Source organism: Equus caballus, chromosome 2 (genome assembly GCF_041296265.1).
Source record: "Equus caballus isolate H_3958 breed thoroughbred chromosome 2, TB-T2T, whole genome shotgun sequence".
In the NCBI taxonomy this organism is placed as follows: Eukaryota; Metazoa; Chordata; class Mammalia; order Perissodactyla; family Equidae; genus Equus; species Equus caballus.
This window is the reverse complement of record NC_091685.1, coordinates 28,580,399-28,599,002: the sequence shown is the minus strand read 5'-3', so window position 1 is coordinate 28,599,002 and position 18,604 is coordinate 28,580,399. Positions and strand designations below refer to the sequence as shown.

Below are 18,604 nucleotides of genomic sequence, written 5' to 3'. Positions count from 1 at the left end.
TTGCTCATGGCCCATATACAAAGTGGCCATGGTGGCAGGGATAGGGGCTAGTCATAGTGTGGTAGGCAGAATAATGATCTCCCAAAGATATCCATGCCCTAATCCTTGGGACCTGTGAATATGTTATATTTTGTATGACAAATGGTGAATTAAGGTAGCAGATAGAATTAAGGTTGCAAATCAGCTGGCCTTAAAAATAGAGAGATTACCCTGAATTACCTGGGTAGGCCCAATGTAATCACAAGGGTCTTTAAATGCGGAAGCAGGGGGCAGAATCTTTGTCAGAGTGGTGTGATATGAGAAAGAGTTGATCGGCCATGACTGGTGTTGAAAATAGGAGGAGGGCGCAAGCCAAGGAATGCAGGCAGCCCCTAGAAGCTGGAAAAGGCAAGAAAAACAGATTCTCCTTTAGAGACTCCAAAAAGGAATGCAGCCTTGCTGACACCTTGATTTTAACCCAACGAGACTCATTCCAGGCTTCTGACGCCAGAACCGTAAGAGAATAAATTTGAGTGGTTTTAAGCCACTAAGTTTGTGGTAATTTATTACAGCAGCCATGGAAAACTAATACACATAGTCTCAATACATTTCCCTCACCAATCTGATCCAGCATCTGGCACTGCTGAGGGCCCAAGCTGCCAGCAGAAAAGACCAAGCTGAGTTTCCTATATGTTACTATTCCTTGGGGCAATGGTTCTCAAAGGGCAGACGAGGAACCCCTGGGGGTCTCCAAGATTCTTTCAGGGGTTCTATGAGGTCCAATCTATTTTCACACTAAGACATTCTTTGCCTTTTTCACTGTCATTCTTTCATGAGTGTATAGTGGAAGTGCAATTTTCCAGAGGCTACATGCCACGTGTACAACGGACTGAATGCTGAGCAGACTAGAGAACCAAGCTTTCTTCTACTAAGCCAGACTCTAAAGAGATTTGCAAAAATGGCAAATAATGCCATTCTTCTCACAATTTTTGTTTTGAAAAAGTGATTTTTCATTAAAAATATTATATTAACATGTTATGGATTTATTAGTTTTAAATATCTTAAAGCTTTAATTTCTAATCCAGCAAAACAGAGATATAACCCACATTAACAAAAACTCTTTGTAATTTTTAAGAGTGTAATTGTTCAATAATTTTTAAGAGTGTAAAGGACTCCTGAGACCAAAAATTTGAGAATGACTGCTCTAGGCAGAACCAGCTAGCTACTTATTTATTGGCAGGTTAACTACATTGACCCCTTCTTTCATGAAGGAAACAGTAGTTCATTACTTCATGGTAATAAATATGTATTCCTGATATGGACTTGCCTTCCCTGCCAGCACCATCATTTCTGAACTTTTTAGAATGTCTTATTTATCACTATGCTATCCTGCACACTGCCTATCTTCATTTTACGGTAAAGAGCATACAGCAATGGTCTCACCCATGGAATGCACTGGACTTACAATGTGCCCTGTCACTCAGAAGCAGTTGTCTGAATAGAATAGCTCCCAGCTGGGAGGCACCACCCTGCAGGGTTAGGTTATTGACGGCTACTGGATGCAGTACGTGCTTTCAATCAGTGGCCAATATATGGCTCCACCTCTGTCAGCCAGAACACAGAGGCCCAAGGACCAAGAGGTAGAGATGGGAGTGGCTCCTCTATTACTCAAAAAAACCTACTGGAGGCTTTTTTGCTTTCCATCCCCTCAACTTTGTGTTCAGTGGGTCTGGAGTCTTTACTGCCCAAAGGAGGAATACTTCTTCCAGGGAAAACACAGATGTGGTTCCTTTAAATTGGAAGTTGAGCCTTCCCTCTGGTCATTTTGAGCTCTGGGTGTTGCTTAACCAAAAGGCAGAAAGGGAGTCAGCTGTACCAGACAGGCGACCAAAGTGTTGGCAGGTGGTAAGAGGAATATGGAAGGGAGGGGGAGGAGGATGCCGTGATTGCTAATTTAGGCCTTGTGACCCGCCACAGAAGGCGGGGCTGTAGCAGGTTTTTGTTGTTATTCCTCCCTCGCTGTCTTACTGAAAGAGCCCTGGAGCTAACATTTTAAGATGGGATCCAGGTGAGTATGACTGAAGGATGACAAGGATGTGGTGGAGACGACAAGGATGTTGCGGTTGATGAGACTGTGTTTCCCCTGTTGGGGATGAGCGTTTTTTTTCCCTTCCATTTTTAAAAAATTGAGGTGAAATTCACATAACATGAAATGAACCATTTTAAAGTGAAAGATCAGTGGCATTTAGTACTTTCACGAGGTTGTGCAACCATCACTATGATCTATTTCCAAAACTTTGTCATCACCCCGAACAGAAATTCTGTAACTATTAAGCAAGAGGGACATGAGTTTTTCATCTGAAGGACAAAAGTAGATGGTGGGGGGCAAAAGGAATGGCTCTGCTCCGATATCCTGTCTCCCCTCACTCCATTTCCTGGAAGGCTGACTTGTGTGGACTGAACTCAGTGAAGTCACTCAGGGACCTTCCCTTTTGACTTTCAGATGGGTTTGGCCAAGGGGAGGCACCAGCAGGATCAAAGTCAGAATACTTATCCCTGGCTCCCTGCCTGGCAGGAGCTGTGTTCTGCTCCCCGTGGCTGCGGCTCCAGCAGGCAGCCCCCCTCCCACAGTAACCGCTCCCTCCTCTTGCTCTTCACGTCTCGGGGCTGTAATGGCTTCCTGGAGTGTGAGCCCCCAGGGTCCCATCCCTCCTAGGCTCCCTTAACCCTGCCCACACCTGTGTAAAGAATCCTGAAGGCTCTTCAGTATCCCTTTGAGTACCATCTGTTTCTTGTTGGGACACCGATTGATACAGGAATGGATGGTGTGGTCCCTCCCTACCGTCCTTTTGGCACTCACCACTTCAGATTTTCTGAGTCAAGCCAGCTCTGTTCACAGGTACCGGTCTGGGCAAAGGAGATGCTTTCCTGGACAATCCAGGTTCCAAGGGTGCCTGGGGTGTGTGCCAAGGCCCCACTGCCCTCTGGTGGGCAGCTCCTGGAAATGCACCTCAGGGATCCAACATCAGCTGGGCACGCACACTGTACCAGCCCATTACCCACCTGAGCACATTTCATCCAGAGTTTATTGTCCCCACTTAACAGGTGAGAACCTTTCCACGGCCCTTAGTATAAAACAAAATCTTAACTGTGGACTGCAAGGTCCCACCTTTTCTTCCCCTCCTGTCATTCCCTAACCTAGCCATGCCAGCCTTTCCTCACACGTGCAGCTCCCAATTGGAATATTCGGGAACTCCGAAACCTTCCTCACCTGGTTAACCTCAGCTCATTCTCTAGTCCTCTCCTAGGGTATCACTCAGGAAGATCCTCTTCACCACCCATCCCCCCCCCCCCCCACCTTTCATTCACTGTCATTCACAAACACCCTGGGTTTTTCCTGGTCTCTATGAATGTTTGATTAATGCCGCTCTGCCCCCCGCTGAAGGCGCCTGAGGGCAGGGAGCATCTTGCTTCACTCACCACTGTATCTCCGGTGCCTGACACACAGTAATCACCACACCAGCAGCTGACATGGATTAGGCATTTCTCTGTGCCAGCCATTGAGCTAAGTCCTTCAGGCCCCCAGGCCACCCTCCTCCCCAAAGTCCCTGGTCCCCAGGAAGCAGCCCTCAACTCTATCAAAAACTCATACCGATTTATTAGAATATGAAAAAGATTCGGTTTCTGTACAGGCGGCAGAGCGGGAGCAGCTGTGGTGGCTTTGAACATGGTTGTCAACATCATCCTCGCATGGTGACTCCTGCCCAAAACAGCACTTGCATGGAGAGGAGGGGAGACAGATGAGCACCCACTGCCCAGTCCACTGGGAAGAGGGACACTCTGACTATTGCACAATCCTGGGGAAGGGAGTGCCCACCAATAGGCCTGGGCCTGGCCATGGTGGCAGCGGGGTGGGAGTGTGTGCCTGTGAGGAAAGGCCTTTGGGGGCCCAGGACCCTGGCCATCCACCAGCCCCAGCTGGGCAGAGGATGCTCAGGGGAGGCCTTCTACCCCGAGGACTGGGCCCCACAGCAAGCTGGGTGCAGTGTACAGAAGAGGGAGATTCCAGGGGCCAACAGGGGGATGAGGGAAGGGACAGGCGAGCAGGAACTGAGGGTCAGGCCCAAGAGCAAAGAAGGCGCCAAGAGGCCCAGCGTCTGAGAGTTAGAGAGAATTATGACTGGGTTGGGGGTCACTTCTGAAATCAGAGCCTTGGGGCCACAGTTAAGAGCCCAAAAGGCAGAGGACCGATTTAGGGGAGAGTGTTGGGCAGACAGGCACAAATGAAGAGGGGTAACTCTCTGGAGTAGGAGGGCAGGGCCGGAGCTCTGTCAGCCAGGGGTTTTTAAAATGTTTTAAAAACAGGAATGCCCTCTGTGCAAATAGAATCATACATGGAAGTGTGAACAAACAGAACAGATAAAAAGGCAGCACTTTCTGTAGCCCCTGACAGTCCTCCCCTGACAGCACCCCTGAAGGGCCTGCTGGTCCCTTGGAGCACAGTCTGGAAAGCTGAGTCACGTTACTGTCCAAAGCGCCCCAGCTCCAGACAGAGAAGCTCAGAGATGCCCTCAGCCTGCAGCTCTGAGTAAGGACAGGTCAGGGTGGCTGGCCAGGGTGACAGAGCTGGCAGGAGGAGAGGACTACCATGGGTCACCAATCCCTCCCCCAGTCAGATGCCTGGTCCCCTAGTCTTTCCCCTGTTAATGGAGGGCCTGGCCTAGGCCAAGGGAGGCCTTGGCTCCTTCCCTTCCCAGGTGGGACCAAGGCTGAGCCAGAGGCTCTTTGGTTAGAAACTAAGATTGGTTTGAATGAGGAGAGTGATGGAGTGGGAGGGGGACCTCTGAGGTCTGGGAAACTCAGAGGCCCTAGTCGGGGTATGGGAGAGAGCCTGGATCGGGAAGGGGCAGGGGCTGCCTCACGGCCCAGCAGTTCTGCCTAGAGGACTGGGAAGGCAGTTCTGGTGGGAGGGAGGGCGCTTCCCAGGAGGCAGGGGGAAGCCGTGCTGCGATGGGGGCTGTGGGCCCAGCTGCCATGCGGTGGGGAGAGGGGCAGGGCCAATCCAGGTCAGGAAGGACGAGGGAGCCCTCCGTTCCCCCAGCAGCCCCTACTCTGGTGGGAGAGTCTGTGGTAGGATGGGCACTGCCCGCTGGCCGCAGGGCTACTGCCCCTTGGGGATGAAAGGCTCTCCTTCCCCAGGCTCAGGGTGAGGGCCTGGGTCACTGAGGCACCGCTGTATCCTCTGGGAGCTGGGGCTGTCACTTGGCCCAGGTGTGAAGACATCATCGGTGCCTGGGGACGAAGGCTCCTTGGTCCGCATCACAATGCCCCCATCGTCATCATCCTCGTCCTCCTCAGCCAACCTTGGATCCCGGCTCAGCCCCAAGACCTTGCCCTTCAGCTCCTCATTCACCAGGTCCACGGACTCAGGCGACTGCGGGGAGGCTGGGTCGATGGTGATAACAGGCAAGTCGGCCTTTGGCTCATAGGCCAGCGGGTCTGGGGACCAAGAGCAAGGCACAAGCTGGCTTCTGCCCCTGAGCCCTGCCCAGCATGCATCTACCTCAGCCCATGCCAGCGACTCCCATGGAAGCTTCCTGTGAGCACAGCAATCCTGAATCAGTCTACGTGGACCTTTATGAGCCCTCATCAGAGAGCTTCTCTTCCCCTTAGCCTGGGGCTCAAAGGGAGGACTGTGTTCCTCTCCTCAGACCTGGGGCTCTCATAGGTGCCCCTCCTCAGACCAAGAATTAGGCCTGAGGTCCTTCCTGAGTTGCTGTCTGCTCCCGGGGCAGACCTAGGAGAGGCCTGCCCTTGTTTCCCCTAAATCTTGGAGATCCCAATGGTACAGACCCCTCCTGCCTCCCTGCCAGGCACCCAGCTCCCTTCAGGCCTCACCGTGAGCCCCAGGTGGAGCACCTCTGTCCCTGAGGACAGCAGGGCCATTCCTCTGCCCCCTTTGGTGAACTCCCAACTCCACCTGATGCAGGAGGAGCTCACGGCTTGGGAGGAGGTGAGGGAGAAACCTGTACTCCCTGCTGACTCTGAGGCCTGTTCCTGTGGGAGCCTCATCAGGAGACGGTGGCACTGAGGGCCAAGTCTCGAGGCCCCTCTCCAGGCACCCTGCGCCCTGCCTTACCTGAGCCGATGCGGGCCCGTGACATGGTGGGCGAGTCCAGCTTGTGGGCAGGCACCGTCAGGTAGTTGTTGATCTGACAGAGAAAGCAGACAGGGGTGAGTGCAGGCAGCCTCTCCGGATGGCACCGGAAGCTGGTGGCTATGCGCTTCTTTGGCCTGTTCAGAGCGCTCTCTCCCTCTCTGTCAGTTCCACATCAGGCTCTTCATCTGCCTGTGCCTGCGCTGGTGCCGTGCTGGCACTTCAGGGGATCCTGGGGGCTCGTCCTGGGTTCTCATCAAGCCATGTCATCTCCTGGGCTGCCTCCCCATGGTGACACTGCCCCAGCTTCCAGCTCCAGTCCACACCTGTCCCTGAGGTCCAGACCCATAAAGAAAGCTCAGGAGCAGACAGCTGGGCCCTGGATGACCCGCAGGCATCACAGTGCAACATGTCGGAACTGAGCTCATCTCCTTATCTTCCCTCAAAACTTTGCTCCCTCCTCGGCATCCCCTATCACAGCCAGCAGTCCCAACTACCCAGAAGGCTAGATAAGACCCCTGACTCCTTTTCCTCTTCCCTCAGCCCCACCTCAAACGGGTGACCAAGTCTCACTAGGTCCCCCTCCGAGATGCCCTGAATCTACCCACTCCTCTTCATCTCCCCCATCACTGCTCTAATCTGGGCCACCCCCACCCCTTCCCATGTCACTCCTTTGCTTAGAACCCTTCATGGTTCTCTATGTCCCTGGAATAAAGCCCAAACTCTTACACCATTAAGAGAGTTCCTTGAAAGCTGAACCCTGCCAGTGGCTATTTCTAGAATGGGCCACATTCTGTGACTGAGAACTTAGGCACAAGATCTTCCTTCTGCCTGGACCACTGCTCTGCCCACACCCTCTTCTCCCTGGCTCTTGTTCCTAAGCGTAGCCTGACTTCCTTCCCGTTCAAGGTGTCCAGGGCCCCTTGCACTTCCTGCCCTGGATGGGCCACTGCATTAGAAGCTCTGCAAGAGAGGCACTGGGCTGAGTCACCGCCGGATTCACAGGCTACGCTGCTGCTTGGCACTTAGGAAACGCTCAACAAATGTTTCCTGACCAAACGGATGAATGCGTATGTGCCTTGTTTTGTGACCCTGGGCAGGTCCCTTTCCCCAGGGACCTTAGTGAGAAATCACTAGAAAATGGGAGGTTGGAGAGGGCACACGGATAGACTCTTCTAGCTCAGAAGCCTGAGGATACAATGAGGGGCCCTGACCTCTTCACTGCTCTGAGGTGGGAGGGGGTGAGGAGGTAGCAGCTTTCTGGAACCTGCCCTGGAGCTTCGCCTTTGAAACAAGAGGAGGAAGCCAAAAAACCAGGTCAGAGTGGCTCTATCTTCAAAAGGGCTTGGTGGTGGGGGTGCACGAAGAGGAAGGACCCACATTCCCAGAGAAAGGCAGGAGCGAGCTCCCGTCCCAGACGCACCTTCTGCTCTAGTTGCCGGGCCTTCTGTCTCCGGAGCAGCATCTGGTTCCAGGCCTCCTCGTAGGGGTCTGCCACCAGCGTGTGTCTGTTGTAGGACCGCAGCTGTGAGGGGAACAGCTGTCAGGTGGGGCAGGCCCCAGAACCTGGGCCTAGAGAGGTCGAGGTGGCCCTGGGCACATGGGCAGCAGGGCTGGAGCAGAGAGGAGGAAGAGGGGCTCCTCTGCTGGAGAAGGAGCTGGGTGGGAGGGAAGACCCACCCGCTGCCTGGTCTTCTGCAAGTTGTTCCTCAGGATTTTGCGGATCTCCTCCTCCTTGTCCTTGGACAGTGCTGGCAGGATGCGCTCAGCAGGCAGGGACTTGGGGTGGATATTCCTGGGATAACAGGGCACAGGTTAGGTCCCCGAGAAAATTCCTGTGATTCTGGAGCCTGCAGGGCTGGGCCAGAAGGAGGTCACCCCGGGATGGCCCAGGTGGGTGAGCAAAGCCTCAGGTCCTCAGTGTGGCCCTGCAGCTCTCTCACTCGCCCTGACAGGACAACAGAGGGGCCTGGCTCAGTGTCCCCCAAAGGTGGCCTGCTCCCGGATGGTGTCGAGGGGTCAGTGTGTGGGTGCAGAAGCTGCAGGGTTGGCCATTAGCACTCACTGCATGGAGACGGTGGAGACGGCGGAGGGGATCTTGCCCATGCCCCCACTTTCCACCAGCTCAATAGCCTGCTTCATCTCCATCTTGTGGTAGAAGGCGATGAGCTGGGGCTCCTTGGAGCGCTCGCCAGCTATCAGACACTTCTTCACGTACTTCTTATTAAACCGGTTCAGCCTGATGGGAGGAGGGAGGAGATGGTTATAACCAGCTCCTTGGGGTGGGGAGACACCCAGGCCCTGGGAGACCCTTACGACCCTCCCTGCCCACCTGCCCACCAGGCCTGCCACCTACTTGTCCTTCCAGTGGTGGTGGCCGTAGTGGCCACAGATGTCCTCGATGCCTGTCAGAAGGTGGTCCAGGAACTGAAACGGGCCCAGGGCCAGGTCAAGCCTTACTACTGGGCTCCTTCCCTACCAAGACTTCTGAATAGGCTCCCCCACCTTCCACCCTACGGCAGCTCTGCCAGCCCAGCCCTGTAGTTCCAGGGACAGCCAGGAGGTGGCGCCTACACCTCACTCATCCTGAACTCCAGTGGCACCACATCAAGCCCTCTGCCACTGGAGCCCCGCTGAGCCTCCCTCTCTGAACCCACCTGTGCCCAATGCCTGGGATGGGTTCCTACTAGAGACAGATGGCATGATGCCCCTCCTCAGGCTCCAGGCTGCTCATACCACAGCTCCCTATGCTGTGACCTGGTGACCTCAGGAGGCTGAAAAACCACTTCGGCATTTGGATAAGGGAAGAAGGGCTGGCTGAGGGCATGGACACAAGGCCTAGCTGCTCCCCAGCTCCCTGGGCCTTCTCCCACAACCGAGGGCCCAGGCCCAGCTTCCAGTACCTGCGTGTGGATCTCCTCATTGATGGAGCGCTTCGTTTCTTGCTTTTTCTTCACAGCCAACAGGTCTACCAGGGGGCGAATGGTCATACCCTGGGGGGCAGTTGGGTGTCAGGCACTCCAGTTCTGCTACACTGGCAGGGAGGCCACAGAGCCTTCCTCCCTCCCCCCAGGGCCCCTGAGGCAGGGATGCCTTCTCCTCTGAGGTCCCCCATCTTCTAATCTCCGCGCCAGCACTTATGTAAAGGCCGATCCTTAAGGCCTGCTTCTTCCTGAAGACACAGCTAGAGGTGTAACAGCCCACCCAGTCGAATGACTCTCATTGTGAGCATCTAGCCCAGGGCCAGGGGTCAGAGGGCCTGGATTCAAGTGTGGGCTCCACTACAGATGTGTTCTGCAACCCCAGGGAAGTCAGGATGGCTAACAGAGAGAACCACCTCTGCTCTGTCTCCCTCACAGGACTGAGACCACGGAGACCTAGTAACAGCAGCAGCAGTTAATTTAGCCGCATACTTGCCATGTGCCATGTGCCAGAGCCAGTTGTGTTTTACAAGTATTAGCTTTTCAATACCCAGAACGGCCCTAAGAGGTAGGTCCTTTCATTGTCCCCATTTTACAGATGAGGAAACTGAGACTCAGAGAGGTAACTTTCTAAGGTCTCACAGAATTAGTAGAGCTATAATCAAACCCAGGCAGGGAGGTCCCTACCTCAACGCTGCCTTCACTGAAAATGGGCTTGACAAACCATTACATATAACACTGCAAAGTCAAGGTGATAAAATATTTTTGAAGATAGAAGTAGGGCAAGAGGACAAAAGAGGCACTCCCCTCTCCTAAAGGACAGAAAATAAGTACCCTCCCAAGAGGTGTCCTCTACATATTTTTCTCCTGAGAAGGCAATGATGTTTCCCACCTAGGGCTCTGCCAGGATTAGAGCCCAGGAAAGACGGAGGGGATGGCAGAGAAACGGAGGCTCAGACAGAGTGTTTCTCACATGCCCAAGGTCGCAGGTCAGGTAAGGTGGAGTAATTTACACCATCCCAGGCTGGGCTTCCTTGGAGACTCAGGAGGTTGGGGGTGGGCTCTCAGCTAAGCCTGGGTCATTTAAATGCACAGAAATCGCTGACCACTAGACTGGAAGGATTCTTCAGGATCATCTAGTCCAGTCCCCTCACTTCACAGATGGGGAACTGAGAGCCAGGGACAGGAGGAGCGTCTTTCCCAGGGTCACACAGGCAGCAGCAGAGCTTGGACTGACTCCACACCTCCCGCTGCCCAGCTCAGTGACCTTTCCGGTGCCCCTCGTTGTGCTATTGTTCCCATTTTACCGATGCAGAAACTGAGATCGTAAGCTATTAAATCACTTCCCTGAAGTCCTACAATGAGCATCGTGGGCCTGCTGACTGTACTCGCTTCTCTTAATGCTTTCTGGGTTCCTAACTAAGCTAGGCAGCATCCTGTTCACTTTACATTCTGCTTGGTCACTTTGCAATGACTCATTATCACAATTCACCCTTTACAACTGAGGAAACTAAAGCCCAGAAAGGGGGCGTGGCTTGCCCAAGGCTGCACAGCAAGTTATTGGTGGAGTTGGGACTAGAACTCCCTCTTAGGTCACGCACTTCCTCTATCCACTGGCAGTCAGGGTCCCCACACAGGGCTGCTCTGCCCTGTCCAGCACCTGCACAAAGACGGTGAAGAAGATGACGGTGATGATGGCAGTGAGGAACAGCTCACACATTGGGAAGTGCTTCTTGTCCAGGAGGTAGCCCAGGGAGAAGGCGATGGCACCTCGTAGGCCCCCATACGCGATGATGAACTGGTCCTTGGGGGTCAGCTTCACGATGCGGAACTTGTTGATGAACCAGGTCAAGCCCAGCACACCTGCCAGGGAAAGGCAAAAAGAGGGGTCAGGCTGTCCCCAGCCTCTCCTGGCTTCCATACCAGTGACTTCTGTCCGCAGGAGCCTCCACTAGTGAGCTTGCCCAGTTCATTCATTTCCCGGGTCCCTCAGCCCAGCGTGCTCTGAATCCCTGAATCCAAGGGCTGAGTGGATCCTTAAGGGGGGTCTCCCAACCTGGATGTACTTTAGAGACATCACAGAGGCCTCCAGTGGCCAAAGGTCGGGAGCAGAAAGGGAAAAGAGATAAAATAAGACTGGCCACAGGTTGATACCCATTAAATATGATGGGTACATAGGATCTACTTTTCTATGTGTTTGAAATTTCCCATAATAAAGTCATTAAAAAATGCAGAAGTCTGGGTCCAGCCTCAATCCATGGAACAGAATCTCTGGAGGACAAGGCCCAGGATTAAAGGGTTTTAACACTGTGCACCAAGTAACTGTGATGCCCAGACAGGTTCAGCGATCATAGATCTAATCTCAGAGAGGAGGTGAGTGAGATCATGAGTGGGGAAGTGATGCAGTCACTGAGGTGAGGCGTGTCTGGAAAGTGTAAGCAGAACCCAAGGGTCCGAGGCCTGGTCCCCGTGTGCAGGCCCAGGCTGGCAGCATAGATTTGGAGGAGCCACACACAGCTTTGCAAGTGCTCGAGTCATCTGTGCCACGAGACAGCTCAGAGAACACTCACAGACCTGGGCTCTGTGGGCCTTGGTCTCCTCCTTAGAAATTGACAGGCTCAGAATCACAGGGTCCCTGAGGCCCCTCCACTCTGACGCACCACGACTGTCTCCCTACAGATCACAGACTCACCGCCAGCATGGGCTTCTTTCCCCTCATGGGCCCATCATGGCCTCAGTGTGGCAGAGAGAAGAGGTGGGGAAGCCCCTGCCATCCAGCTGTGCTGGCAGCAGCCAGGAGCCAACCTGGGCCCCTCCATACAACACACTACCCATCCACTCAACACCCACCCCCTAACCCCCCACCCACCCCCACTCAGGCCTGGGGCCTCACCCAGTACTCGGGCGATGAGGCAGAAGATTAGGGTGCTGATGACAAAGGTCCAGTTCCAGTGGTGGGAGCCAGCCACAGTGGAGACGCCGAGGAAGATGAAGATGAGGGTCTCGCTGACACTGCTCCACATCTTCAGGAAATATTTGATGGTCGTGTGGGATTTGTGGGAGATGTTGGCCTCCACGTAGGGGCGCATCACCACTCCCGAGGCAATGAGTCTGGGGTTGGGGAGGAGTGGGTTTCAGGGTTCAGATTCGAGCTGTGCCTTCCCGGAGCCCCGCCACTGCCAGGGAGGCTGACAGGTGCCTGTTTACTGAGCTCCTCTTACAGGTCAGATGCCCACTGCGGGCTTTACACACTTGTTCTCACTCAATCCTCACATCAACCCTACAGGCCTGGGCATATTCCTGCATTTTTCAGATGAGGGATCTGAGACTTGGAGAAATAAAGTTGTCTGCCCACTGTCACACTGGCAGCGAGTGGCAGAGCTAAGACGCAAACTACGGTCTGCCCAACTCCAAAGCCTGTGCCCTCTCCCCGAGGCCACACTGCCTCTCTGCTTACAGGGCATCAATTACACACATCCGTGGCCTTGGGTTTATTCCCCAAGTGTGATGCCCCCTAATGCACAGGAGACCCCACAGAGAGCTCTGTTCCATGCAGCAGCCCAAGCTCTCCCAGCCCAGCGCCCACACCTGGACTCCAGTCCTGCTGGCCTGGCTTCCTCGCTGTCACCCTGAATCCCCTAATCCAGGCCTGCCTCTGCACTTACAACGTCTCCCCTACTGGGAACACCTCTGCGCCTCACTGCCTCTCCACACGCCCGCAACTTCAGGACTCAGCTGAGGCCCCAGGACCTCCAAGACTCCTCACTTCAATGGAGGCCTCGAGCCTCCTTGCTGGGGCTGCTGAGGGGCGCAGTGAATGCAAGTGCCTGCATCCAGCTACAACCCAGGGAGTCCCTTTGAGACAAACGAAGGGAAGAAGTGGCAGGACCGAGATTTTCCAGAACTTTAAACTCAGTGCTTCCACGGGCAGTCCCAGGCCCTGGAGCATGGTGCTCGAGTCTCATCCCTGGAGCTGGAGGCTGGGCCCTGGGGAGCTCCCTTGTGACCCTACCAGCCTGGGGAATCCAAGTTGGTGGCCTCCCCCACGCTGCGCCCAGACTCACGCCATGATGCCTGACAGGTGGAAGAGCTCGGCTGACAGGTAGGCCATGTAGCTGTAGAGGAAGACGAAGAGCGGCTCGATGACGCGGATGTGGGAGGTGAATCGGGAGGTGAAGGCTGCGATGACCCCGTAGACCACGCCCACAAACACCCCGCCCAAGGACACCACGAAGAAGCTCAGGAAGCCAAGGACAATGTCCACGATGCCCACATGGTCGTAGTTGGCAAACTCCTCAAAGAGATGATACAGGACCTGGAGAGGGTGTGCAGGCTGGTCGGCGGGAGGGCAGGGCCCTGCCCCACAACTCCCTGGGGTCCACCCAGGGTGATCCTGTCCCCTCCATTGACCATGGCCACAAGAAGAGGCCATGTGGTAGCAGAGGAACCCTGGTGCCAAGCAGGTACTCAAAACCACTGGTCTGGGGGCCAGAGGGTCTTGCTCTGGGGCTCCAGGATGCCATGCTGGTGAAGAGCACAGACTCTGAAGCCAAACTGCCTGGGCTGGAATTCCAGCTCTGCCGCTCCCTAGCTGTATACTGGGGAGAATTACTCCATCTCCTTGTGCTTCAATTTTCCTATCCATAAAATGGGGATAATGGTACCCACATTATAGGACTGTTGTGAGGATTAAATTAGTTAATAAAGGAAAGTGCTTAGAGCCATGCCTGTCACAGCTTCAGCTCCTCCTGGCATAACTACGTTTGCCTCTCGCTGTTTGACCTTGGGCAGATCACGTCCCTGTCTGGACTTCAGTCTCTCCTTCAGCAAAAAGCAGGGAAAGTTCAGAGAGTGAACTAGAACAGGACTTCTTAACCTCTGAAGCTTTCCGACAATACACACGGCCAGGCCGTACCCGAGCTGGACTCTCTGGAGGCGAGGACCAGAAATCTCGCCAGGTGGCTGTGATGAACAACCAAGTTCAGTACTATGGAACTAGAGGCTCTCTAAGGCCTCCCCACCTCCTGGACTGGGAAATAAATGGTCGTCGTAATAAGTGGCACTTCACACACCGTCAAGCCCTTTGACAATGGTTATCCTGCTTGACACACAACAGCCTCATGAGATAGGCTGGCCAAGGATGCCTAAACTGAGGCTCAGAGTGGTGAAGCAACTCGCCAGAGGGCCCCCAGCTTGGGAGCAGCAGAACTGGGCCCAGAACTTGTTCCCTGACAGCAGTGGGTGGGGCTTCCCAGGCAGGTTCAGCTTCGAGGTTCTGTCCCTGCTTAGGGTTGGCTCCCTGGCTGCCTGGCCTACTCCTAGACAGCTCTGCCAGGAAACCAGCTGGGAGTTTCCGTCCTGGGGGGTGCTGAGGGAGAGGAGAAGGGGACCTGAGGATCCCTGAGAAGGAATTCTCCAAAGCCCCCAGTAACTGGGCAGCACCTGGAGGCAGGGGGTGGGGTGGGGGTGCTTGCTGCAGGGCAAAGGCCTGAGACCACACAGCTCAGGGGCAGCCGTTACTTTTACTGTCTGGGAAAACAGGGCACTCAAATCCATATCCAGAGCTCTAGAAAAGGCCCAACTTGGGCCAGGCAGGAAGGGGAGATGTTGAGCACTGGCCAGTCCTTGGTGCTGCCTGGACCAGAGTGGTCTGGGAGACAGGGCAGGGCTCCAGCAGTGGACAGCAGGGGCAGTCTCAGCCCTGGGCTACCTGAATTCACTCCTGGCCTGAGATTCATAAGTCCTCAGGGTGCACCACCTGGGCCAATGGAGTGGGCACAGACAACAAGGTCCTCCTTCCTAGCCTGGTACTATTGTCACTGGGACGAGAGAGGCAGTGTAGCATGCATAGTGGTAAGTGTCCGGGCTCTGGATTCAGACTGTGTAGATTTAAACTCCAGCTACATCACTTATCAGCTAATATGACCTTGGACGAATTCCTTAACCTCTCAGTGCCTCAGTTTCCTCACCTGGAAAATCTGGGGATAATTACAGTGCCAACTTCATGGAGATTAGATGAGGCAATAAACATTCAGACAGGAAGTGTTCAATGAACACCAGTGAATACTGCCACCATCTTGGGGAGGCATGGCTGTGGGCCCAGGGCGGCTGGACTGAGGTATCCACTTGACACAACCGTGCCCCACTGCTCCCCAGTAGTGCCAACCTGTACCCCAACACCCAGATCCACTGGGAGGGCTTCAACTTTGGCACCTACTAGTTTCAGACATTAGTGAGTGTGACTCCTGTAAGAACCGTGGGAGGATGACAGGCTAAGTACTGCAATCCCTGTTACACATGGGGAAACTGAGGCTTGCACGGTAACCCTGGGCAAGAGTTGGTGCTAGAGAAACCAGGACTGTGGCCTGCCTAAGGCCAGGCTACCGCTCTACCAGCCCCACGAGGAGCTGACAAGGGTGTGGGGGAGAGGAACACGAAGAGGAAGCCAAGGCTGCGGGCAGCCGACCACCACTGTCTGTCTCTTCTTTGAGGTGCGGCTTCCTGAGGGGTTGGGGGTGGGGAAAGAGGAGTGCATGTGTAAGTGTGCGCTGGGTGTGCACACGCGTCCTTATGTTTGCCTGTGTATGCAGCTGCTCTCTGAGGGGGCCAGCTAGGAGGAGTATGGAGGTGTTTTCACAACATGATGTGAGTGTGCACATACACGTCTGTTTCCTGAGGAAACTGGCTGGGAGGAAGGACGTGTGCAAGTATATGCAGCACTGCCACGTGCAGACCCTGCGTTGAGGGCATCCGTCCTCACTAGACCCTGGCAGGAAAGCACTAACTATTCTGCCCCTTCGCAGCTGTCAAAGCTGAGGCCCAGAGAGGTAAAGTCACTTACCAGGCCAACTCACTTTACTTATCACTCTCTCGAGGTTTGGGAGGCAAGGTCCCTTTCCACAATTGCTACCCCAAAACTGTGCACAAACCAAACTCTAACTTAAGACACGGCCAACATGAAAGCTGAAATGCCACTCACAGACTAAATGGTCTGTAAAGGGTAAACTGAGGCACAAAGAGGATAAGTAATTTAACCAAGATCACATCACAATCCAAGTCAGGGACAGAGCATATGACCTGGTAGGGCCAAGAGCTCAGGCCCTGGGGTCAGACAGACCTGGCTTCTATCCTGGTTCTATCAGAATCTAGCAAGTTATTTAACTCCTTTGGGCCTGATTCCTCCTCTGTAAAGTGAGAACAAGCCCGTGCTAAGGTTGCCACGAGGATTAAATGAGATACCCATGTCGAGTGCTCAGCATGACAGCTGGCACAGAGTAAGCAGGAATGGACATCTGCCCTTTCATTACTATTATTAGTGGGTGGATGTGGGATTCACTCTGGACCAGGATTCGGATCTGTGGCCTGTGTGCATGTGGGTGTGGTCCCTGCCCCCTCACCACAGTGACGGCGTCATTGAGCAGGGACTCCCCGAAGACGAGGATATGTAGCAGCTCGTTGATGTGAATTTCCTCAAAGACAGCCAGCACGGCCACGGGGTCCACGGCCGAGATGATGCTGCCGAAGAGTAGGTTGTCCAGGAGTTTAATGTTGCTGATCTGCTCGTCACCCACCAGGCACACGGCATACATGAGGCCGCCCAGGAAGAAGGCGTTCCACAGCGTGCCCACCACGGCGAAGATCAGGATGGTGCCCAGGTTCTCTGTGAACTGCCGCAGTGGCAGGAAGTAGCCTGCATCCAGGATGATGGGCGGCAGCAGGAAGAGGAAGAAGACTTCCGACTGCAGGAAGGGGGGCGTCTCCCCCACGCCCTTGATCAGGCCCCCCACCAGCAGCCCCACCACGATCAGCAGGCAGCTCTCTGGGACGATGCTCGAGATGGTGGGGATCACATGGAAACCTGCGGAGGGCAAGAGAATAGGAGGCTGCGGGCTTGCGTGGAGCCAGGAGAACAGAAGGTTGGGGACAGGGCCGAGGACGAGAAGAGGAGCTGGTGAGAGGGGCACAGGCTTGGCTTTAGATGGCTGCTCTCTTAACTGTCTGAGCCTCAGCTTCCTCACTTGTAAAATGGAAGCGATAATACCAGCTTGACAGGGTTGCTGTATAAACTAAGTGATGATGATGTTTTTAAAGTGCTTTTTTCAAAGGATATACAGATGCTCTGTCACTGTCATAAAATAGTAGAAAGAAGCAGCTCTGGAGGCCTCTAGAAGGCCAGAAACTATACACTGATTACTGAGGCTCCAAGTATCTAAGAGCATTACCTACACCTGAACCCAGGTCACCTTTCCAGGTACAAGCTCAGGGAGGCAGATGGGAGCTCAAGACCAGGCATAACGATCTAATAGTTCTGTCTGAGGGAAGACAGCAAGTTCCCCGTCTTGGAAGTGTTCAAGTGGAAGGCAGGCAACTAGCTGGTGGAGAAGTGACACAGGAGATAGAAAGAAGCACAGAAGAATCAAAGACCATCAGTGTAGGAAGGAACTTGGGGCTCATACCACCCCCCACCCGGGGTCTGAAAGCCTGCAGAACACATGCAGCAACCTCCAATCCCGGACCCACAGGTTTTCTTGCTGAGCCCAGAGAGCTGCTCCAGAAGACAACAGCAATCGATCTGTTTTGCATGTGAGACAAAACCTATTTGCCACCCTGTTTCTAGCCCAATCCCACTCACTTTGAAGATGGGGCAACTGAGGCTCAGAAAGGGGAAGGAACGTGCCCAAGGTCATATAGCAAATCCACAGCAGAACCAGGACAGAACCCAGGTCTGACCGTCCCCCCGGCCCACCCCAGCTCCTATCAAACTCCACAGTTAAGTCAACCCCTCCTGTCCAACCTCCCCGTTAAGGCATGAACAGATCCCTCTGCCTAAGACCCAGCAACCATCTCCCCAAGCCCAGTCCTGGCCGGCAGCAACAGCAGTAGGCCACTCTCTGCAGTGGCCTACCTTGGTGCTCCAAACTCAGAGCTGGGAGGCAGCAAAAATTACCTTCAGAGAGGGCCTCTTTCAATGCCAAGTTTGCTCCCCAAGCTCCCTTTGGTTTTTTTGGTTTGTTTTGGGGTAGCAAGGTGGGTAGAGAAGACCTGGGCATCTAGCTGCATCTTGGTACCATGACCCCCGGGGTCAGTTGGGTTAAGAGGGTATGACATTTTGCTCAAGGTGAAAGCTCTCATTCTCCTCCCTCCCTAGCCTGTAAGTTCTGTGCAGGCAGATTCCATATCGGCTTATATTTATATCCCCAGGACTGGGGACATAGTAGGTGCTCAACAAGTATCTACTGACTTGAAAACGCACAGAGCTGGGCATTATGTCCCATGATCCCCAATAACCTATCTGGCCAGGCCTCTGCTCTCATTACCCCTGAGAGCCTGGGGAAGGATAAGGAACATCTGTCTCCATCCTCCAGGCCCTCCTGCTCTCAGGTACCGATCTGAGTGTGCCAGCGTAGCTACAAGTCAAGACTCTCACTCAAAACAGAGCCGTGGCACAGTGCCAACCATCCAGGAGACCCTCAAAACAAATTGGATAAAAATCTTGTTTTATCCTAGGCCAGGAGAGGCCCCCGAAGCCACCACGTACATTCTCCTG

At 54.2% G+C, this 18,604-nt stretch overlaps 1 protein-coding gene across 1 annotated transcript in view; it reads right to left on the bottom strand.

The window, feature by feature from the left end:
- Window positions 1-3,613: 3,613 nt before the first annotated feature.
- The window catches only part of SLC9A1 (solute carrier family 9 member A1), a 49,380-nt gene continuing 34,389 nt past the window's right edge, over window positions 3,614-18,604 (bottom strand). Inside the window, exons 2-12 of the mRNA XM_001500633.6 lie at window positions 16,455-16,915; window positions 13,122-13,372; window positions 11,951-12,168; window positions 10,718-10,920; window positions 9,040-9,129; window positions 8,493-8,563; window positions 8,202-8,375; window positions 7,817-7,931; window positions 7,560-7,661; window positions 6,119-6,191; window positions 3,614-5,478 (exon numbers count right to left, since the gene is read on the bottom strand). Coding sequence (XP_001500683.2) covers window positions 5,141-5,478; window positions 6,119-6,191; window positions 7,560-7,661; window positions 7,817-7,931; window positions 8,202-8,375; window positions 8,493-8,563; window positions 9,040-9,129; window positions 10,718-10,920; window positions 11,951-12,168; window positions 13,122-13,372; window positions 16,455-16,915 — 2,096 coding nt within the window. The 3' untranslated portion in view covers window positions 3,614-5,140. The remainder of the gene's footprint in view (window positions 5,479-6,118; window positions 6,192-7,559; window positions 7,662-7,816; window positions 7,932-8,201; window positions 8,376-8,492; window positions 8,564-9,039; window positions 9,130-10,717; window positions 10,921-11,950; window positions 12,169-13,121; window positions 13,373-16,454; window positions 16,916-18,604) is intronic.